A 24,714-nucleotide genomic window follows, 5' to 3' on the forward strand; every position below is an offset into this window, starting at 1 on the left:
CAGGAAGGATAAACTCAAGCCAGAACGCTCACAAAAACACACATGATTGAGAGCTGGATGCATTGTAACACACCGTCCTACAGTGAATGGAGACTGAAGTGAATTAACACTTTGATTTGATGAAACACTCTGATACTTATGAATGAGTGTCAATGAATGAACCGTTCGTCACATTCTGTCAGGCTGCCAAAGCACAAACACACACACACACACACACACACACACAGTGTAATTGTTGGACATTGCAGTCTTTTGTGTGTCCTGCTCAGTGAAGTGGCACCTCTTGTTGAGATTAGCAGGATTACCTGAAACTGTGCCAACCGGACAGAAACAGACTTCTCTTTTTCCTTCCTCCAGTTTTCAAGGAAACAGTCTGTGTGCAAAAGTTCAAAAGTATGAATACGGCAGGGTTTGGGAGGTTATTGTGTGTGGTTTTAGCTACTCAGCTATACTTTGGGGCAGTGTTGGGGAAAGTTATTTTTAAAGTCCCCCTGTGGTGAAAATGTTTTTAATGTTGTTTAGCAACACATTATTAGCGGTTTGATAACGTAGTCAAGCAAAAAGCTAATCATATTAATAACCGTTATGTGTCTGATGTTGTAAAAAACGAAACTATTGTGCAGCGTTTACCTCAGTTAGTAGACTGAATGGATCTCTGAGCTCGTTTGAGTGAGTGGAGGCGGGGCTAATTAACATATTCATAGATCTGCGTATACTAAATTAAGAAAGGGTGTAGAGTTACATTCAAGCTATTTTAAAGGGTTAGTTCACCCAAAAATGAAAATAATGTCATTTATTACTCACCCTCATAGTTCTACACCCATAAGACACAAATTAAGTTATTTTTGATTAAATCCGATGGCTCAGTGAGGCCTCTATAGACAGCAATGCCACTGTAACTCTCAAGATCCATAAAGGTACTAAAAACACATTTAAAACAGTTAATGTGAGTTCAGTGGTTCTACTTTAATATTATAAAGTGAAATCGGCCCATCACTATATTGTTAAAAAGTGGTTATTTTGTTTTTTTTGGCACTTTATAATATTAAGATAACTCAAATGAACTGTTTTAAATATGTTTTTAGTACCTTTATGGATCTTGAGCGTTACAATGGCTTTGCTCTCAATAGAGGCCTCACTGAGCCATCGGATTTCATCAAAATATCTTAATTGTTCCGAAGATGAATGAAGGTCTTACGGGTGTGGAACGACATGAGGGTGAGTAATTAATGACATTATTTTCATTTTTGGGTGAACTAACCCTTTAAGGCACGAAGAAATTTAAATACATTTAAATGTGTCATTTCGGTGATCAAAGATGAGTTTTAAGGGATAAAATGATTGACTACAGGGGGACTTTAAAAGTAATGTGTTACAATATTGCGTTACTCCCTAAAAAAGTAATTAATTGCATTACCTAGTTGCTTTTTATGAAAAGTAATGTGTTACATTATACTATTGGCAAATGTAAAGGCCCTTTCACACCAAAAGTATGAATGTGACCAAAAGTGAAATGAATAAGCCTCAGGCTAAAGGAAATGCAAATTCATGCCTGTACAGTAGAGGGCGCAGCTCAAACAAACAAATGCAGGAGAAGAAAGTTCAACACAATTACTTCAGCAATAAAAACAAAAAAATGAAACAAATGTATGGAGCCCCGAACATGACATGCAGGGAAAAAAAAATAGTAGGCTAAATCGTGCGCACGATTTACTAATTCGTTCCCTTGATTTACTAAAACATGTGCACAATTTACTATTTTGTTCCCTCGATTTACTAAAACATGCACACGATTTACTATTTCGTTCCCTCGATTTATAAATCATGCACATGATTTATAAATAGAGGGAATGAATTAGTAAATCATGCACATATTTCAGTAAATCGTGCACACGATTTAGTAAATCAAGGGAACGAATTAGTAAATCATGCGCAAGAATTAGTAAATCTAGTAAACAAATTAGTAAATCGTGCATGGGCGTCGGAACCATTGTATGTGGGTGGGACAAGACCCACCCACTTTTTAAGACCAGTGATATTGGACCCACTCACTTTTACCGTCTCTAATTCAGCATTTGTCTAAATCCCCCCCCAGGTGATGCTACTCCACAAACCACCAACAGAGCATACAAAATACCAAAAATAAAAATATTTTTTAAAACATCGCCAAGTAAAACGCTGCGTTTATATAGAACTGTCTCTTTACGACCACAACAAACGGGACACTTTTCAGACGCGCATTCCACCTTCGCCTCATCGCCAGGCGCAAGTCAAACGAGCACGGAAAAGGTAGCTTCAGCTGAACAACAGTGAACTGCAGTCAGATGAGATGTTGTCAGGCTATATCAGTAAAGCTCCAATCAGCCGTTAGACTATAGCCTACTGTGCTCGAAGCGTGAACTCAAGAATTGTTCGCGCAAATGCGCCGGCGCGCGCTGCATATTACTTTATTATAGCTTAAATAAAGCGCTAAAGAAACTACAGGCATGCGCCATCATTAGTCTGAGGTTAATTAAGTCATGGAATTACCAAACATGCGATTAAAGCTGCCTCAAAACTGCGTGCATGTATGTATTTGTTGACGTGGTTTTAAAGCTATTGTTATCCAATTTGTTGGCCTTAAAATGTCTTAAAATGCATATATGTACACCAAGGTAATCGAAATTTTCTCGGGGGAGCATGCCCCCGAACCCCCTAGCATAATACATTTTGTGACCTCGGTAAATATAAAATCCTGCGTACGGCCCTGCTCCTTTTCTATCTAACGAAATCAAAGGTAATCGTGTATTTCTCCAGTTGTGCGCGCTTCAGTAATCATGCGCATGATTTACTAATTCGTTCCCTAAATTTACTAATTCTTGCGCATGATTTGCTAATTCGTTCCTTGATTTACTAAAACGTGCACACGATTTACTAATTTGTTAGTAAATTAGTAAATCAAGAGAACGAATTAGTAAATCAAGAGAACGAATTAGTAAATCTAGGGAACAAATTAGAAAATCGTGTGCACGTTTTAGTGAATCAAGGGAACGAATTGGTAAATCATGCGCAAGAATTAGTAAATTTAGGGAACGAATTAGTAAATCTAGGGAATTAATTAGTAAATCATGCGCAAGAATTAGTACATTTAGGGAACGAATTAGTAAATCATGCGCAAGAATTAGTAAATCAAGAGAACGAATTAGTAAATCTAGGGAACGAATTAGAAAATCATGCGCAAGAATGAGTAAATCAAGAGAACGAATTAGTAAATCTAGGGAACAAATTAGAATCAAGGGAACGAATTAGTAAATCATGCGCAAGAATTAGTAAATTTAGGGAACGAATTAGTAAATCATGAGCAAGAATTAGTAAATCAAGGGAATGAATTAGTAAATCTAGGGAACGAATTAGAAAATTGTGCGCACGTTTTAGTAAATCAAGGGAATGAATTAGTAAATCATGCGCAAGAATGAGTAAATCAAGAGAACGAATTAGTAAATCTAGGGAACAAATTAGAAAATCGTGCGCACGTTTTAGTAAATCAAGGGAACGAATTAGTAAATCATGCGCAAGAATTAGTAAATTTAGGGAACGAATTAGTAAATCATGAGCAAGAATTAGTAAATCAAGGGAATGAATTAGTAAATCTAGGGAACAAATTAGAAAATTGTGCGCACGTTTTAGTAAATCAAGGGAATGAATTAGTAAATCATGCGCAAGAATTAGTAAATTTAGGGAACGAATTAGTAAATCATGCGCAAGAATTAGTAAATCAAGAGAACGAATTAGTAAATCTAGGGAACAAATTAGTAAATCGTGCACACGTTTCAGTAAATCGAGGGAACGAATTAGTAAAACTATTTAAAAAAATTTTCTTGCATGTCAAATGCGGGGCTCCGTACAAATGTGATGTTTAACTAAGGTTATCTTTACATAATTGTATGGTTGAATTGGATTTTTGAAATTCAGCAGCAAAGACATTGGTTAATAAAGTGAGATTAAATACATAAAGTATATTTGTGTAATTTAACATAGGAATATACTGAGTTTGCATTTCATATTTATATTGAGGAATATTAAATCTTTTTTTGTGTTTCATGTGGACAGAAGAGGTGTCAATCCATAAATAGGAAAACAAAGAAACTTGCATTACTTATTTGAAAAAGAAACTATTTTGTAATGCATTACTTTATGAGTTACTTGAAAAGTAAATCTTTTTCAAAAATGTGTGCTGAGATGATTTAGTCCAAGAGAGATGTAAGTGAATGTATGTGAATATTAATCATGGTGATGTTGTAAAGTCTAGAGAGCCAGTGCTTTTACTTGACACTGCAAATCTGGAGTTGAGGCGTTGAGTGTTTTGGTGGATTTGCCGGGGATTGACCATCACAGCTGTGCAGATCTGAATAACACTGTGTGTCTATGTTTATGTGTGTGTTTGCTTATGGGATCAGAGTCTTAATCCTGCTGCTGAACTGGACACACACATGATAATTGATTTGTGCACAGAATCTTAATGTGAGCTATAGAGATGTGATTGTAGAAATGCCATCTATTAAGTTGCTTTGTAAAGTGAAATGTGAATACTTCATCCAGAAAGCTCCACTTTTCTCAAGTCTTTTCAAAGGACTGAAGGCTCTGAGATTTATGTGATGGTTTTTGACATTGCTAAACCACATTTTGCTCTGTCTTTCCAGTTTAAGTGAAAATCAAGAAGCCTGGAGTCCATTAAATGTTTTGAAAACCCTTTCGGACATCTCGGATGACTGGATTGATCAAGAGAAACAAACATGACGGTTTATTAAATGACTCCATTAATGTACTAAAAACATATTTAAATCAGTTCATGTGAGTACAGTGGTTCAATAATAATGTTATAAAGTGACGAGAATATTTTTGGTGCGCCAATAAAACAAAATAATGACTTATATAGTGATGGGCGATTTCAAAACACTGCTTCAGGAAGCTTCGGAGCATATCGAATCAGTGGTTCAGAGTGCCAAAGTCATGTGATTTCAGCAGTTTGGCGGTTTGACACGTGATCTGAATCATGATTCGATACACTGATTCGATACGCACCGAAGCTTCCTGAAGCAGTGTTTTGAAATCGCCCATCACTATATAAGTCGTTATTTTGTTTTATATTGATGCACCAAAAATATTCTCGTTGCTTTATAATATTAATATTGAACCACTGTACTCGCATGAACAGATTTAAAGCTGCAGGCCACGATTTTTCCTCTTTGTCGCCATCTCTTGTTTGAAACCTGAAATTGCAGTCATATGCGGAACAGTTATCTGTACGTGCATTGTGCCTCGGCACAGCTCGTCAGAACGGATGAATCTAATGCTTGCTGTCAGTCACCGCACCGGTGTGGATACTGAACTTCAGAATCACAGATTCTACATCTTGAAAGTATCACCAATATAAGAATTTTCACTGGAAAATATCATCTGAACAAGTAAGTAACATGTCTGCCACTTTTGTTCTGACCAACTGAGGAAAAAAGCATCAGGCCTACAATAAATCGCTCTGCTAATGATGATTAAATCTAACGATCGCTAAGCTCGGATCACGCCAAACCGTGCAAATTATTATTACTGTTATATTGTTCTCAAATTGTTAATAACAACATCATTGCGTGACTGTGTGTATTTGGTGTGTTATTAGCGTTACCTGTAGATTTCAATTTCTGTAGCCACTCCATGGACTGTGCACTGCCCAAGTCTTTTGCTTTTTAACTATGGCTGAATCTCCAGTTGTCACTGATGACTGTCATTTGGATCTTTCTGGATTACAATCCGCCATCAAAATGATAAGTTTAATTATTTCAGCTGCTGTGAGAAAAGGCTAAAAACCTGGACGGGACATAATGACGCACAGACGAACTGCTGCATGCTCGAATTTCCCGCGGAAATCCATCATGTCGCTCTTATTATAAAAACATTATTACAAGCTTACTGTTGTGAATCGAGACAAGATAATTAGATAGGCTAGTTTTGAACACTGGCTGGTTATGCTCAAAAATTGATTTTGGATAATTTTTAACAAAAAAAAAAGTTATACGGACTGCGGCTTTAAATATGTTTTAGTACGTTAATGGATCTTGAGAGAGGAAATGTCATTGCTATGCTGGCCTCACTGAGCCATCGAATTTCAACAAAAATATCTTACTTTGCGTTCCGAAGATCAACTAAGGTCTTATAGGGGTGTGAAACGGCATGAAGGTGAGTAATAAATGACATTATTTTCATTTTTGGGTGAACTAACCCTTTAATACACTGTATAGTCCTTTAGTTGTGACAACATTTCCATCACAACCAACACTTTGTAACTAAACAATTTACAGTTTTAATCTAGAGTTACTGTATTTGCTCACCAGCAGTGCTTATAAGTGTTATGTTTGACGAAACAGAAAAATAGGCTTATGTAAATACCGATATTTTTTTATTGAGCATTATTTCCAATCAAACTGTAATTATATGAAGTTATGCAAAACGTGTGATAATATTTGTGTGTATTTAGATACATTAATAGTTTTAGTATCCTCTCAGAACATATTCATAATTTTATAGGCTATGTGGTGGAAATGAGTTTGGTGAAAAAAAACAAAATACGACACTGTGGTGAATGTTTATAGTCAGTAGACAAATTAAGTAAACTAGTGAGAGTGTGAAAAGTGTATTTTTAAGATTTTGTTTTTCTAAAACTTGTACTGTGGGTGAGCGCAGGTAATTGTCTGCAGCGCCCTCTACAGCACTGTTGTGGAATAACCAGGTGACTGAAAAAACGAGTTAAACAATGCGTAGATCACATAATAATGTCGCAGAACTGAGAGACATGTGTCAGAGATGTGCTTCTAATGGTTGTCATTTCGTGTGGCTACAAACTGATACCGATTTTTCGAAATGTACAGTCGCATAGAGTCACGCAAAGGCGTGTATAGATATTTAAAGTTATATATACTATTGTAGCGTATAATTAAACCGTTTCAAATTTGATACTTTCAGAAAATACATCTGAAACATGACTGGTTATTTGAGTTTGAGCAAATGCTTGACCGCTTCACTTCATGCTCACTAGAGGGCGCGATTGAGCTTTACATGTTCACAACCGGCATCGTGCAGACAGGTAAATAAGAGTGAAAAATATTTACCTCAGGAAGATTGTAAAGACTAATTATTATTCCAGAACTACTAAATAATAACCTAAAAACCAAAGGGGAAAACATCAAGTTGATAAAATGTTGTTGTACCACTTTTTACGTGTATTTGTTGTTAAATTAGTTTACGTTGTATGTATGTCTATATTTTATCTACATTTTCTGATCCCACAGCATTACTTTTTACTATAGAAGGTCCTTCTATACCAGATTATGGTTCTCTATAATTATTTTATTTAATTGTTGCACGATTCTTTGTTATTGAAATGTATTCATATAGAATTTTAGAGAATTAAAAAATAATAATTAGCAATAATAATCATATTATGCTTGTTTTATCAATTTAAAACCACAAAGAGAACAATAAACAGTTATTTATTTATTATAATTCATTATATTTTTTTAAAGCCGGTTTAAAGTTTGTTGCTTCCATCTCAATTTATCTTTGCAAATGTCAAATTATAGTTATTTTACATTTGCTGTAGTTAATAATTGTTCCAAGGTTAAACATAATTGAGACATTAATCTGCACTGACTTTATTAAAATAAAAGTAAGAAATCTTCTCTGACGCCAGATTCAGAATAATAATAATCATGGATGGCATCTGTGTTTCACCTCTCTTTGGTGGCCAGCTGCACTTTGACACTTGTGTTTGTGGCAGGTGACCTTTCAGGTGCGAGAGGGTCGGGTCAGGTGTCTGAGGCTCGCTGCTTCTGTCTGGACCTCATCCCTGGAGCTTTGACCTTTCAGTGTGGACTGTGGAGGAGCTTCTGCTCAGGTACGGCTCACGGTCAGAGTTCACCTTTACCACAGCAGAGCAACACGTCACGACCAATACTGTACACCTGTAAGCACCGTATCACCACGCATTAACTCAATCCGCTCCTGAGCCCTCTTAACCGAAACATTAACCTAATCTGTCCATTAGTATTTATTCTGTGTTTACCACACCGCACCTAAGTCTTACAATGCAGAAAATTCACACAAGCGCTAATATAATTTGACAGTTTTATTGCAGGATGTTTTATGTACAGATTTTCAAGCATCTTGAATGAACACTGATGAATCAATAATGTGAGATTTGCAATTCAATTTCATCTATTTAGATTGTCTTATTTAAAATGTTGATTATTTACAGAAGACAAGAAGTCTTAAAACACATAAACATGGAAGAACTGAGAAATAAAATGCTAGATAAATAAATAAATGGCAACACTTTAGTTTAGGGTCTTTAGCATGCACTATATTGGCTGTTTATTAGTACTTATAAAGCACATATTAATGCCTTATTTTGCATGATCATATTCTACATCCTTTAATCCTACTGAATACTAACTATTAATAAGCAGTAAATTAGGAGTTTAATGAGGCAAAAGTCTTAGTTAATAGTGAGAATTGGACCCTAAAATGAAGTGTGACCAAATAAATTAATTATGTGTCAAATATGTCAGAAAATGTAATTAATAAATTACAAACATATACATTAAATAAATTCAGTTGTAGTTCCTTGACATTTAATAATTTTTGTCCTGTAACTGGATTTTAATTTCAATAATCATTAAGTCAGTGCATGTATTTTGTCCTTCTGCATCAACTAGTTTTGGCATAAGGTGCTTGATTTTGTTTTCGCTTTACTTGATATTTCATATCAGACTATTTCATAGTCTTTTCTACCATTTATTTTGTATATGGTTGTATATAACATGTTAATCTTACAGTGTACTTTTGTTCAAAAGTTTGGAGTAAGTAAGATTTTATCTCTTGTGCTCACTAAGGCTGCATTTATTTGATCAAAAAATACAGTAAAAACAGTAATATTGTGAAATAATATTACAATTTAAAATTACAGTTTTATATTTTAATATGTTTTGAAATGTAATTTATTCCTGTGATCAAAGCTGTATTTTCAGCATCATTACTCCAGTCTTCAGTGTCACATGATCCTTCAGAAATCATTCTAATATGCTGATTTTATGAAACATTTTATATTATTATCAATATCAATGTTGAAAACAATATTTTTGTGGAAACTGTGATACATTTTTTTTCAGGATTCTTTGATGAATAAAAAGTTCAAAAGAGCATTTATTTGAAATATAAAATTATAAATGTCTTTAATGTCATTTTTGATCAATTTAATGCATCCTTGCTGAATAAAAGTATTGATTTCTTTCAACAATAACATAAAAAAATCTCACAGACCCCAAACTTTTGAATGGTAAAGGCTTGAAGTTTAAAGAAACATGAAGTGTCAGTCAAGTGTGTCCAAACATTTGTCTGGTAGTGAGCATATATAAATAATGCACTGTAAGTTCATGTTCGCTACACCATCGTGTCGGTGGTTGTTAACGGGCTTGTTGGACACAGCGTGTCCAGATGTTGAATGGACGGAGGTCTGTTGGGTGTTTTGGAGCAGAGAAGGACACTTGAGTCGGCTTCACACTTTGTGGTTCTGCTGTGCCACAGAGCTTCAGCGGTCCCGGCCCGTATCGCCAGAGCGCCGTCGGACAGCACCTCTGTCTTCACCACGGGCACCTGGGACGGATTCAGTTTCATCAGCGCGTCCAGAGAGCACTTCTGCCTTTCTTTAACACCGCTTCCTCGTTCCACCATGTCTCTGTCATCTTTATCTTCCTCCTCCTCTTCTTCTTCCTCGGTCTCTGAGCAGTTTTCATCTCCAGTGTCTTTTGTTTCTCCTATAACGCCTCTTCCGCTGACATCTCCGTGCGCGTTTGTGATTCCCGCAGGGTCTTTTTTGACTGATAGGTCGAGCGGCCCTTCGTTAGAGCGAGTCGTGCGCTCCAGCGCCTGTTGAATATGCGACAGCTCCGAACGGATCTTTCCCAGGTGAGCCCACAGGTGGCACTGATCAGGCAGCGATGCGGCGCGCTGCTCCGTGTTCTGGTACTGCTGCAGTAATGTGGAGAAATCCTGCAGGAGAGCAGCTGCCGGGTCTGCGTCTCTCTCCATTCCTCTCTGTCTCGCCTCCAGCTGTTCAGACATATGCAGCGGGGACGAGACGTCACTGCGGGGGCTGTGAAAACACAGTTTAATTGTATCTAAATACCATTCATCAACTTTGTCCTGAGTGTGTAATACATAGACAGAAACAATACCCAAAGACACACCAGATGAAATGCATCTGTGTATATATATATATATATTCACACTTTGAGTGTATATATATATATATATATATATATATATATATATATATATATATATATTATATATTTTTTTTATAAACTGGCAATTCTTTTTTTCTCACAACTGCAAGAAAAAAAAATAATAATAAAAAAAATGTGTATATATATATATATATATATATATATATATATATATATATATATATTTTTTTTTTCTTGCAGTTGTGAGGAAAAAAAGAATTAAAATTAATTAATTTATTATTATACAACAAGCTTCATAGTCTTCAAGTATGGAAGCCTGTTTCCGCCATGAAATAAAGAATGTAATTGCGACTTTTTATCTTTTTAGAATTGTGAGTTATAACGTGAAAATTGCGAGTTATAAAGTCAGAATTTCGTGATCAGAACTGTGATTTATAAAGTCAGAATTGTGAAATATAAACTCAATTGCATGTTATAATGTGCATTTGTGAGGGAAAAAGACATGTTTTTTATAAACTCGCAATTCTGACTGTATATCTCGCAATTACGAGATATAAAGTCAGAATTGTGAGTTTATAAAAAACGTCTCACATTTGCACATTATAACATGCAATTGAGTTTATATTTCGCAATTCTGAGAAATAAAGTTAGAATTGTGAGATGGAAACTCTCAATTGCGAGGAAAAAAAGCAGAGAATTGTGAAATAAAAAGTCGCAATTATCTAGTGGTGGAAACAAGATTCCATATTCAGGTGTTATCATTTTTAGGGTTCTTGTCTTACCTGTTGTGTATAGGCAGCCTGCTGGACATCAGGGAGGCAATGGATGCAGATTTGTGAGTGTTTTTCAGAGAGTCAAGGGCAAACTCAAGTGCTTGTTTCTTCTCCCCTGGTGCACCATGGGAGTCAAAGGATGCTGCTGTTCTCTTCAGACTTTGCTCTCTGATGAAGGAAGCATCATTCTGCCAGCCTGTCTTTCCTTCCCTCGATCGTATCCTCTCCTTTACGGCGTGGCTCGGCTCCGGGGAGGGACACGTGGGAGACACCCAGGCTGCGGGCGAGGTCTGGCTGGGCCGCAGGGCCGGGACCTTCCACAGGTTTAGTTTGGGAGGGTACGAAGGCTGCGGCAGGCTTACGGCGGGTGGTTTGATGAGTTTACTCGTCTCGGAGGATGTTGAGGAGGGCGTTGCACCGAAGGTGTGCTCACACAGGAAAGGATAATACAGGTGAGGAGGAAGTAGAGGTCGCTCCGAGTGTCTTTGCGCATGGGTGAGCTGCGCGGTTGATGTTAAGAAGGGCAGTGGTGTGGTTGTGGTCGCTGTGCTCGCTGTCGTAAGTGCCGGGTTTAGGTATGAAAGGAGTCCTGGAGCCAGTGGATATCCAACGCCAAGCAAAGACAGATTGAATCCCGTTGTGTCGGGGCATTCAAGTTGACCCGTTGATGCCGGTGGAGGGTAACAGGGCAATGAAGAGGCCACCGGGTCTGATTTGGGCTTTGCACCGCAAGTCTGATTGCTAAGGATGCGCCATTGCTCCGAAAGCAACGCTGCCGATCCAGACAGACACGTTTTAGACAGCCTATAGTGTCGCAGTTTTGACTCCACCTCAACTGAGCGTGCTCGCAAAAGTTGCTCCTCGAGTGAGAACACGTCCGCCATCACGAGTTCGGCTTCTTGCTTTGAACGTTTACTTCCTCTGGTTTCCGCAGGTTCGGGACTCGTAACCGCTGAGCCGTTTGTCTCCATTACCTCGTCATCTTTCTCCGCTTCTCTTTCCGATTCTCTTTTCTCAGCCTCCTCGACCTCCAGACTCGCCGCCGAATGCGAGGGCTCGTCTGACATCGCGGCCTGCTCAGAGTGACCCTTAGTGGGGCTACGAGAGCGAACGCCTCCCTGCTGGAGCCGGAGTTGGTCTTTTTTATACGGCCAGTCGGACTCGATAAGCAATGACAGGGAGTTTTTGCACAGGCTGTACTTCATGTGGTTGTACAGATGGGATTTCTCCATGCACGTGAACGGGCACTGGAAGCATTTGTAGTTGTAGGGTTTGCCCCACGGTCGCGGGATGTAGTGCGGCTTTTTGGGCTTGCGTTCCTTGTGTTTACAGCCCACCTTACAGTCGTCCTTAGACATGGTGTGATCTGAATCAGTCCCAGATATGAAAACCGGTTTTGTCTCGAAGCTAAATTTCTGAGGAGCTTGTGTGTTTATGTGTGTGTTTGAAGACAGGTTTACATTGAGTGTGTGTTTGTAGGATGAATTGTGTGTGAACTGTAAACTCGTGTTTGGTCAGGACTGGGATTATGCAGGAACTCAGCCATCAGATTTCAGCTGTTGAGAAAATCAAGAAAATATATGATTAAACTTTTTATAATAAAATATTGTTAATTAATTTTCTTTTCACAAGATGAAATGTGTCCCAGAATGTGTCTGTGAAGTTTCAGCTCAAAATCCCCCACAGATCATTTATTATAGCTTGTCAAATTTGCCCCTATTTGGGTGTGAGCAAAAACACACCGTTTTTGTGTGTGTCTCTTTAAATGCAAATGAGCTGCTGCTCCCGGCCCCCTTTCCAGAAGAGGGCGGAGCTTTAACAGCTCAACAACAACAAAGCTGGAGAATCTCACGCAGCCAAAATGAGGATTGTCAGTAACGGTGTTCAGCCTTACATTGTTCAAACCGGAGTCGACACTGATGGAGAGACTCAGGAAGAAGTTACAACTTTTAGAATGAAACTGGACGTTTCTGAATGGTTAGTGGATAAATTTATGTAGTTGCTGTGGAGTTGATTCAACTCATCGACTAGCATGTGCCGTCATGTTAATCTTTTGTGTTGAATTGACACTTGTTTGTGAAACAGTCTAGAGTAAAATGACGGCATGATAACAACACTCTACTACAACAACTCTTCCTCTTCTCTAAAGCAGCCCAACATGGCCTCACCCTCTTTGTTGTGTGTTCTCGGGGGCAGGGTTTATGTAAATTTTGGGGTTTGTGATGTCACCAACCCGGGAAGAAGCTCGTTGTAGTCCCTACCAGCCATTTGTTGTAGTCCTTAAACAGTGAGTTCTTTCAAAGAAAATATCTCCCTTTGCATTGAACTTTGAGCGTCGTAACTTTGCAGATGTTGTTTATGCTCAAACAGCAACATTACACACTAACTAAAGTTAAAAAAAAAAGTGAAATCATAATCAACCACCCCTTTAATCATCTAGAATATTATTAAACAAATATTATAATAATTTAATAATATTTAAATGATTATATACAATAATTTATAATATTATTAAACAAAATATTATTATTGTATCAATTTAATAATATTTTACATTTTTAATAATAATTCAGATCATTATAAAACAAAATATTATTAATTTAATAATTTATTAATATTTTAAATAATTATTTTTAATTATTGAGATCATTATGAAACAAAAATATGACTTTAATAATTTAATAATATTCTAAATTATTTTATTTATTAGATCCGAATATTATTACAGGTAAACAAAATATTTTAATAATTTAATAATATTTTAAAATATTATATTTAATCATTTAAAATATTATTAAACAAAGACAACAGTAGAAAAGAAAGATTTATTTTAAGAGTCAGAATCAGATTTAAAACATTGTCAGGTAAAGTCAATGTGAAACTATAGTGTTTTCATCCCATTTTACTTTTGTAATGTCTTACTGGATACTCAGTGAGAATAAATGTAGGACAGGACTTGATTTTATTAATTATGAATTGATTGGATAGTGAAAAGTGTCTCTGTGTGACAGGTGGTTGAAAAATAAGAAGGCTTGATGACATCAGAAGAGTAATTTTAATAAAAGATTGTGCACGGATGAATAGTTCATAATAAGCCCCAGAACCTGTGCTGTAAGAAAGTAAATAGAGTCTGTTTTGATTTCACAGACTTTAACAAAGAGAAGAGATGATGATGGTTTTCTCAGAACTGCTGCAAGTCCTCTATCTGCCACCTTTCATTACGTCCAGAGTTGCACCAGCGAGGTGTGTGTGTTTCTGGAGGGGGCTGCACCTGTGCGCGGCTCTCATGTTCACTGTAGTATTTACAGCAGGACCCCGAAGGTCAGCTATAGGCACATCCTGACAAAGGGCAGAGGGACGCGAGGCTGCCCGTGTGTATGTGTGTTAATGAGAGATTGGCATCACGCCCGCGAGGCATCGTTAGCGGAAGAATGTGGGTCAAGGCAGATTGACTGCTCTTTTGCCCACTCTATCAGTCTGTCCACCACCATCATCTGTCTCTCTCGTGCATGTCGACCGTTTTTATGTTCTACATCCTCTGTGTGTTTCACTCTTTCTTTGTATTTCCAATCAAAGAAGTTCTAAAGGAATTACTGCATTTTGAATGTATCAAATTAGAGGAAACGTCATTCTCTGAGTTCTTTTCCCCCCCAAAATTCTAAAGCGTTACTGAATGACTTTTTTTCTAAAGATTTACTTTTCAGAGTAAAATCTATTATCATGTCTTAAAAGATTTAACTTCACATGATATGCATTAATGCCTTAAAGCCCCCAGGGTACAAAAGATGATCTGATCATTGGTTTTCAAATGATCATTTGTTATGAAGATTCATTTAGATCCGCTCTGATGGAAAACAAAAAACTCCCTGAAATTTCCTAACTCTTCCATCTAGATAGCAAAATCCTTATCTATTTCTTATGTGTTCCATTATTATTATGTATTTGGCTCTTCTTTATGTAAAGCACTTTGAATTACCATTGTGTATGAAATGTGCTATACAAATAAAATTGCCTTGCCTTGCCTTGCCTATATAATACTAATTATACTAATTCATTTAATTAATGTATTATATTTATATTTTCATTATATTACAAACACTGTAAAAAAATATTTTCATGATTTATCACATTTTTTCTTTTTGTCAAATCAACTTAGATAATTAATGTGGTTCAGATAACTTAACATTTGACTTTCTGTTGATTAAACCAATCGCCTTCATTGTATGAACTTAAAATTTTAATTTCAATAAACTCAAAATATTAAGGCAATCAGGTAACTTACTTTTTTAAGTTAAATCAACAATTCTTTTTTACAGTACCTTTTATAGAACAATTAAAATTCCTCCATTTTGTATTGACATTCTTCACGAAAAAGTATTTATATCTAGACAAATATGCCTAAAATACATCTTTTTAAAGATATTAGAAAGACATGTTTCTATATATTTTTTTAAAGTTTTGAAATCAGAAGTCTATTAAATATAATATGAGCTATGATTATATAAAATACTACCTTGGAATTGTATTGCAATTTAGTTCAAACAAAACTCAAAACTATTTAATTAGAAACATTTAATTTTTTACGTCTACAGTCTTTCAGAAAGAACCAACTACACTGATGTAATTTAACTAATAATTTTTGTTATTAATAAAAGCATGAGCAATAGGAGATGGTGAAAGCAATTAAATAATGGTGTAATTAAAAGGCTGTGATATCACTCAAATGCCTCTCTGTTATGATAAAAATATTCTTTATTCTTGATTATTTATTTTTTGCTCCTGGCATTTTCCTTTGGGTAGAAAGAGAGAATGAAAAGAGAAGAAAATGAAGCAGGAAATTAAGAGAAAGATGAAATGTCCCGCTGTGAGGCATGAGTTTTGTCGCTCGTATCTCGGGGTGTAGAGACAACGAGAGCCCGAAGTGATTTCGGTTTAAAGACGACGAGTGGCGAGGAATTTCACCAAACTTTCATCTATTACAGCACTCAAAGAAATAATGAAATCACTTCTGCAACTTTCTGTAAATCCTGGCAGTATTTTAACAGCGTATGTTTTGGTCATATTGCAGTTATGCCCCCTTCCTCAACCCGTTCTCTGGTTTTAACCGGACATCAAATGCTGCTGTTAGTGTTAATCAATAAAATTATTTTAGAGTTGTTCTCACTGCGCGACATTCTTTGTGGTGTGCATGCGTGTGTCAGTTTTAAGGCCCTCGGGGTTCGTTCGGACGCTGGTCAATGACACTCGCATGGATCGTTGTGTGTTAAATATGTATTGTCTCGCTTAAATAAGGACGCTTGCTAAAAGCATCGACATGCTGTGGTGGAATCCAAGAACTGAGAACACACACAAACGCAAGGCAACAGCGAACAAAACGGATGGATTGATTGAAAAGCAAATGGTCTTTTTAAGATATATTGGCTGTAATATATTTTAAAGTTTGAAGTGGCTCTTATTTGAAATTAGAATATTATTTTAGACTTTGTGTGAATTATATGAAGCACTGCACATGTGTGAATAGGTGTGTGTGTGTGTGTGTGTGTAGCTCGTACCTCCACAGTAGTTCATGACACTTGAAGTTTTCTCAATTTGACTCTTTATGAAGGATCTGGAAAAAAAACAAGTGTTTAAATTTAATTTCATATTTGATTTAAGTATTAGTCTACATTTAATGTTAATCTCTCCAATGTGCAAACGTCTCTCTGTCTCAAGTATGTGATTGGTTACAATAAATCATTTTTATATTGTTAATTATTAATTAAAATTAATTAATAAAAATTAGATGTTATTTTAGAAATTCTGTATTATGTTTTAAAGGCCAGGGTGGCCAATTTCATCTATTTATTAACAATGTCATATCATTTTTTTGTTTGGTATTTCATATGTCTTTACGTATAGCATCCTTTCAAAGACACACTATTATCTTGAGTAAATATTTCTAGTAAAAGGATTTTTAAAAGTAATTATTTTAAAAAATTTTTTTGTATAAATGCCTAAAAAAAGCTGGTGTTGCCTATAGAAAAAGACAAAGTTCATTGAACACAAGTTGACCTTTTCTGGCAGGGCATGTTGTCATGCTAAATGGGGTAAGTTGTCACAATGAAGCCATTAAACAGCCTATAATAGATTATAATAGCAAAATTTAAACAAAGACAAGTATGAAATGCAAAACAATTAATGAAACAGCAGAAAAAAGATACAAATATTGCACTTAATTCTATGCAATTGCAACATTTGAAACAGATGTGACATCTTGCCCTCATATAACCAAACATTTATGTTAAAAAACCTTAGAATTGACTTTTGTAGTGCAGTTGAACCTGACTTTGTATTCCAAGCATAATTGAATTATGTTCAGTCGCTCACAAGACCTAATTCAAAAATGATGAATTTTACTTTTGTGCATATAGAATTTACACACTTATTTTATTTTGAACTAAATGAAACCAATGCACAAAACCACTCCTTGATTGTGTAATTGCACTTTTTACTCAACACTTACTGTATAACACACGCAACAACTCTCCCTGCTATCTATTTTACACGTTTAGTAGCATTTCATTACATATTTTCACATAATGTCACATAATAACATCACACACAGCTTCGTTTCAAAAAAAGTTAATCAAGACTCGTTTGATTGGCATCTCAGTAGTTCATCTCAGTAATTCTGATGCACAACGTGAGATGTTCAGTTACGCCTCACAATCACCCTAACTACACATAAAGCGATTAATCTGCTCCAAACTTACACCATAATAACTTTTATCCGCAGAAAACGGCTTGACTTACCTGCTGCGCGTCTGTGTCATGTTGTGTTCCAGAGGCGGCCGGTGATGTGCGTTCGGGTGTTTTATGAGGGGAGAGAGATGCATGTGCGCACACACACACGCATACACACATGGATGAACAAGAGAGAGAGGCAGATATATATATTCTCTAGGAGGGATGCCTTGGGGCAGTACAATCAGGCACAGGCCCCTCCTGCCTCCCCTGCTATTGGCACAAGCTCAAGTGGGTCCAAATTAGGAAACCTGCCCGGTTCAGTCCATTAAGGAGAAGTTGAGACACTTCAGCCTCGCTGTGGCGGGACAGTTTGCTTAATTGGGCTGTAGTGCAATTTAATGTCGCTGATGGAAACTTTAGCAGTCTTAATGCAGCACTTTGTGGACTTATTTCAGTTACAGTTTATTGCTGTAACAAGAACTGTTCATTTGTACTGTCAAAAGCAGTGCAAAAAAGTTTATATAAAAACAAAACAATTTATATAACACTGTATTTAAATGAACAATTAAATTTAATATTATATTGCAAAAGCAATGCAAAAAGGTTTTTAAAATAAAATCTATTTAAATAATAAAAAAAACATTAATTTAAATATTGTATTGCCAAAAGCAGTGCAAAAAGTAAAAAAAACAAAAAAAAAAACAATTAATATAAAACTGTATTTAAATTAAATATTATATTGGCAAAAGCAGTGCAAAACAAAAAAAAAACATTTCATTTATTTAAAAATTAAATTTAATTAAATTACTTCAAAATTGGTTTAAATCAAATAAATATTTAATTAAAAATAATAATAATGCTGATTTATTATAAATAACTTGCAAATTTAACAGCAATTCATACACTGTAAAAAATTATTTTCATTTATTTTATTTATTTATTTTCACTTTTTTCCTTTTGTCAAATCAACTTAGATAATTAATTTGGTTCAGATAACATAATATTTTGAGTTTCTGTTGATTAAATCTCTTTCATTGTATTAACTCAAATTTTTAATTTCAATGAACTCAAAATTTTAATGCAACCAGGTAACTTACTTTTTTTTAAGTTAAACCAACAGTGCAGCAATTAAAGTGATAGTTCACTTAAAAATCATCATATATTTTTCGCCATTCACTTTTATTCTAAGGCAGAGAGCAGCTAGAATATTGTACGATATCATACGAGTTTGGATACAACATGAAGGTGAGTAAATTATTGATCTATGGGTGAACTATTTCTTCAGTTTGTCAGGAGTGAAATTTCACCATCAGAAACTTCACAGAACCTTGCGGCTTACTTTATGGACTTCCCTCTGTCTCCGACTCTCTCTCCGCGTTTGCGGTTTGACCCAGTTTGTGTCTGTAGACGAGCATAAAGCTGCAGAATCAAGTTTTAATGTGCATTGCTAACAGTGCATGACAGATCGGTAAATAAAGGCCAGCCTCCATCAATCATTAATAACATATATGCGGTTTGGATGGAGAAAGCTTGAAAGTAGCTATGAAAATAAGCTTTCTGAATAATCTAAAAGACTTTGCTTCTCCGTATCGTTGAGATGTTTCAGTATTGTTCTCATCAGTGTTTTTGTGGTCAGGTCCGTCTGTGGTTCTCAAGCGTAATGCAGTGGTCTCTCTCCACAACCTACATAATTTAATATCTTTAACGCAAACTAGCCACAAAATTCACTCACGACTGCAATAGTTAAAAACGACATCTCTGTGAGAAGGTCATGGTTTGTCTCTGAGGAAATAGATATGATGTTTGATCATGAGTACAGTAGTCAGCAAAAAAACTTGATAAAAATGAAACGTTTTTTTACATTTATTCAAATCGTAAAGTTAATTATATATGTCAAAGTGTTTTGTTTATCTATTTTTCTATAAGCATTTGTTTACAGTATGAAATAGAGTTTAGGATTGAAAGTTTAACTGTTAAGAAAGACTGCGAAAAATATATATATGTCCTTGTAACAGTGTAATTAAGTAATTTAAGTTCTGAGTAATATTAATTAACAACATGTACTTACCATAGGGTTGCAGTTAGGATTAGGGTTTAGTTTAGGGTTAATTATGCATAATTTACAGTTATTAATATAGTAAGTACATGTAACAATGACACTGCAAAATAAACCAATTACAAATCTAAATAAGCATACATTTATTTGAGAAGCAAATAAATATATTAAGACTTGTTGTCAGAGAGTGCATCTTGAATTGAATTAAAATAATTCATTAACTATTTGAATTAAATTACATATTTTAATTCCATTGACAAAATCACAGGATTATGCTGTCAAGTCACATTTATTTATATAGCACAGATCGTTTTAAAGCAGCTTTGCATTAATAAACAACAGTTAATGTTTTTAAAAATGGTTAAAAATTCACTAATTATGAAACCAAATTCAGTTTCAGCTGTAAAGCAGCTGTACAGAAGACAATAGTGACATTATTCAGCTCAATTTATGCTGAATATTATGCAAAATTTATTGTTTTGTTTGTTTTAAGGATCTCACTTTATTGTTACATTTCAATACTGAGTATTCACTACATTAATTGCATGTAATTATGCACAATTTATAGTTATTACTATAGTAATTACATGTAACTTGTAATAAGGACACTGTAAAATAAAGTTTTATTACATCCTTTTTACAAAAATGAATTAAAATGCTCATTTTGATATAGAAAACTAAAAATGTTTGTATTATTTTGCACAACGGAAGCCCACCATATTTCAGATGCATTAAATACATGGTTTAATCTGGAATTCGCTAATGTCATCACATCACCGAAGGATCCCAGTGACCGATATGTGTCACGTTTAGCCCTCTGCATATCAGATAGAGAGAGAGGGAGATGGTTTGTGAGTGTTTATGAGCACAGGTCCTTTGAGAAATGTCAGTGTGTTTGTAGGGGGGGTTGAGCCCTTCCTGGAGGATCAGGCGTGCTGTCAGACACACGAGAGGAGATGAACTGTGACAGCGTGATCCGTAGGGCCTAACCATCTGTAGAAACAGAGAGAGGGGAGGTGTACGGGGGAGACTGAGAAAGACTGAAGAAACTTACGAGTTATAGGTGAACGAGAGAAACCCTGCCTCTGTTATGAGCAAAATTACGAGGTTTTACGAGGATTGATTACATTTCTGTCATTGACACACTGACATGTCACAAACAACAGCAGTTTGTGGTGTCATTTAACAAATCACTTTAAGGATTAGTTCATTCCAGAATTAAAATTTCCTGATAATTTACTCACCCCCATGTCATCCAAGATGTTCATGTCTTTCTTTCCTCAGTTGAAAAGAAATGCATTCCAGGATTATTCTCCATATAGTGGACTTCACTGGGGTTCAACGGGTTGAAGATCCAAATGTCAGTTTCAGTGCAGCTTCAAAGAGCTCTACATGATCCCAGACGAGGAATAAAAGTCTTATCTAACGAAACAATCATCATTTTCTTAAAAAAATAAAATATTATATCTTTTTGACCACAAATGCTTGTCTTGCAACGCTTTGCATCTACGTCACGCATGACCTTTCCAACATGATTACGTAATGCGTGGCGCATCGCAGAGCAGTGCAAGACGAGCATTTGTGGTTAAAAAGTATATAAAATTTTTAGAAAATGATCGTTTCATTATATAAGACCCTTATTCCTTGTTTGGGATCATGTAGAGCTCTTTGAAGCTGCACTGAAACTAACATTTGTCCTTCAACCCGTTGAACCCTGTTGAAGTCCACTATATGGAGAAAAATCCTGGAATGTTTTCATCAAAAACCTTCATTTCTTTTCAACTGAAGAAAGAAAGACATGAACATCTTGGATGACATGAGGGTGAGTAAATTATCAGGAAATTTTAATTCTGAAGTGAACTAATCCTTTAAAACATGAAAAAAATATCTATCAGTGGGGAAAGAAAAAGAATCTTTTCACTTTGAATTATGTTTATTTTTCTTACCCCACTGACAGATCTATTGTTTCTAGTTTTAATCGTAAACTCACATAGTTTTGATACATTTTAACATCCTTTTGCTTCTTAAAGTGCCCTTATTATGCTTTTTCAGATATTAACTTTCATGTAGTGTGTAATATAGATGTTTGTGAATGTAAAAGGTTTGCAAAGTTTCAAAGATAAATTTAGTTATTGACTCCCAAAAGAAAGAAACTATTCTAAACCACCTGAAACGACTCGTCAGTAATTCCAGTCTTATTCCTGCTCGTAGGTTTGTAACAACGTCTACTTTGCCCCGCCTTCAAACACTGTAGTTGTATCTGAGACTGGAAGAGTTTGGTTTGTGTTGTCGACATGTTGAGAAGACTCTGCTTTCTCGGCAAAGCACATACACTTTCCTGCACTTCCAAAGGTTGAGGACTCAGGCTCGAATCGAAACGGTAAAACTGTACGGTAAAATCTTTACTGTTCGTATCACTGTGTATTAAGTGCTGAGGAAGATCTGAAGCTGAAATTCAGTTATATAGGAGCAGGACAGGCTCTCGGAAGGGAGAGGTTTAGAGAGACTGAATCCTTTATCGAACCAAAAATTAAAGTAGTTTTTTTTTTTACCTTGGATGCATGTAAACTTATTGTAGGAGACTCCAAAACAAAATTAAATTAAAATAAATTAAAATAGCAAATTGGGGCAGTTTATGTAAATGTTGATTTAAAGGTGCCGTAGAACGTCTTTTCAAAAGATGTGATATAAATCTAAGGTGTCCCCTGAATGTGTCTGTGAAGTTTCAGCTCAAAATACCCCATAGATTTTTTTTTAATTAATTTTTTTAACTGCCTGTTTTGGGGCATCATTAAATATGAGCCGATTTAGGCTGCGGCCCCTTTAAATGCTCACGCTCCCCGCACTCGGAGCTTGCGCTTGCCTTTAACACCATAAACAAAGTTCACACAGCTAATATAACCCTCAAAATTGTTCTTTACAAAGTGTTCGTCATGCAGCATGTCTAATCGCGTAAGTATGGTATTTATTTGGATGTTTACATTTGATTCTGAATGAGTTTGAGGCTGTGCTCCGTGGCTAACGGCTAATGCTACACTGTTGGAGAGATTTATAAAGAATGAAGTTGTGTTTATGAATTATACAGACTGCAAGTGTTTAAAAAATGAAAATAGCGACAGTCTTGTCTCCGTGAATACAGTAAGAAACGATGGTAACTTTAACCACATTTAACAGTACATTAGCAAAGCAACATGCTAACGAAATATCACTAAAAATATCATGTAATCATGGAACATGTCAGTTATTATTGTTTCATCTGCCATTTTTCGCTGTTGTCCTTGCTTGCTTACCTAGTCTGTTGATTCAGCTGTGCACAGATCCAGACGTTAATACTGGCTGCTTGTCTAATGCCTTGAACATGGGCTGGCATATGCAAATATTGGGGTCATACATATTAATGATCACGACTGTTACGTAACAGTCGGTGTTATGTTGAGATTCGCCTGTTCTTCAGAGGTCGTTTAAACAAATGAGATTTATATAAGAAGGAGGAAACAATGGAGTTTGAGACTCACTGTATGTCATTTCCATGTACTGAACTCTTGTTATTCAACTATGCCAAGGTAAATTCAATTTTTAATTCTAGGGCACCTTTAAGAATGTTTAGACTGTGAAAGGAAATCATTTTCCGCAGTGCATTACTTTAGAGGACTAGTTCATGAGTTGCATGGACTGTCTGAGAAAAAACCCTAATCATACATTTATTTCCTCTGGAGCTTAAGAAGAAATGTCTCAAACTGTGCTCAGATTTGTCAAGATAAGTTTGCAAGTCAAAGTTCGTGATTGCAATATAACTCAAACATTTCTCGCTCAGAAGATTGCATAATCTGAGCTGCTATCCACAATCATTTTATAGCGTTTGTACTCTTACTGTAAGTCTTCATTTGTGTCTTTTATTTCTCCTAATGAAACATCTGAGACAAAGTACTTAAATGAAACTCACAAAGTCTTCTGAGCAGTGAAAGAGCATCCTCTGAGCACTAATAATTTCCTTTGGCACTTTTTTCCACATTGTTTTAAACCGCTCACTGATTCATGAGTGTGTTTGTACCTGAAGATAATGAACTGTGTGTGTGTGTTTGTGTGTATGAACTTGAAGATGGAGTAGAGATTGTGTGTCCGTATGTTCAGGCATCTGTGAGCATGACAGCTCGACTTCATTATGAGTCAGAGAGAGCAACCTTAGGCCAATACACACACTCTCTCTCTGTCACACACACACACACACACACACACACACACACACACACACACACACACACACACACACACACACACACACACACACACACACACACACACACACAAACAGGCACATGCTGCTGGGTCAATACAGCGATCCAGCTGTGCAGTTATACATTTTCACAGGGTACATCATTACTTTAATATCAACACATTTATCAAAGAAGATTACACACATACACACACTTCTGACGGTAATAAACTCTGTGAATGCTTTATAATGATAATAAAATGTAATAATAATAATTCTACATAATCATAATGTGTATATGTGTGTTGGTATCTGTATTTATGTTGGGTGAGATAAAGAGACAAGCTATATTATATTGAAAATACATTAGTATAATTAATAAAAAAAATGATTTTATTGTGAAATATTATTACAATTTAAAAGAACTCTTTTCTATGTGAATATATATTTAAAATGTAATTTATTCCTGTGATCAAAGATGAATTTTCAGCATCATTACTCCAGTCTTCAGTGTCACATGATCCTTCAGAAATCATTCTAATATGCTGATTTGATGCTCAAGAAACATTATCATTATCAATGTTGAAAACAGTTGTGCTGCTTCATATTTTTGTGGAAACTGTGACATGTTGTTTTCAGGATTATCTGATGAATAAAATGTTCAAAAGAACG

The 24,714-nt window shown here is 35.6% G+C and overlaps 1 protein-coding gene across 1 annotated transcript; it reads right to left on the reverse strand.

The window, feature by feature from the left end:
• Window positions 1-9,317: 9,317 nt before the first annotated feature.
• On the reverse strand, window positions 9,318-12,722 carry prr35 (proline rich 35). The gene is made up of 2 exons (XM_048175141.1): window positions 11,057-12,722; window positions 9,318-10,180 (listed from the first exon to the last, which is right to left on the reverse strand). Exons 1-2 carry the CDS (start codon window positions 12,403-12,405, stop codon window positions 9,469-9,471), a joined length of 2,061 nt encoding a protein of 686 aa, XP_048031098.1. The 5' UTR covers window positions 12,406-12,722; the 3' UTR covers window positions 9,318-9,468.
• Between the last annotated feature and the right edge of the window lie 11,992 nt (window positions 12,723-24,714).

The sequence above is a fragment of the Megalobrama amblycephala genome, linkage group LG22 (assembly GCF_018812025.1).
Source record: "Megalobrama amblycephala isolate DHTTF-2021 linkage group LG22, ASM1881202v1, whole genome shotgun sequence".
In the NCBI taxonomy this organism is placed as follows: domain Eukaryota; kingdom Metazoa; phylum Chordata; class Actinopteri; order Cypriniformes; family Xenocyprididae; genus Megalobrama; species Megalobrama amblycephala.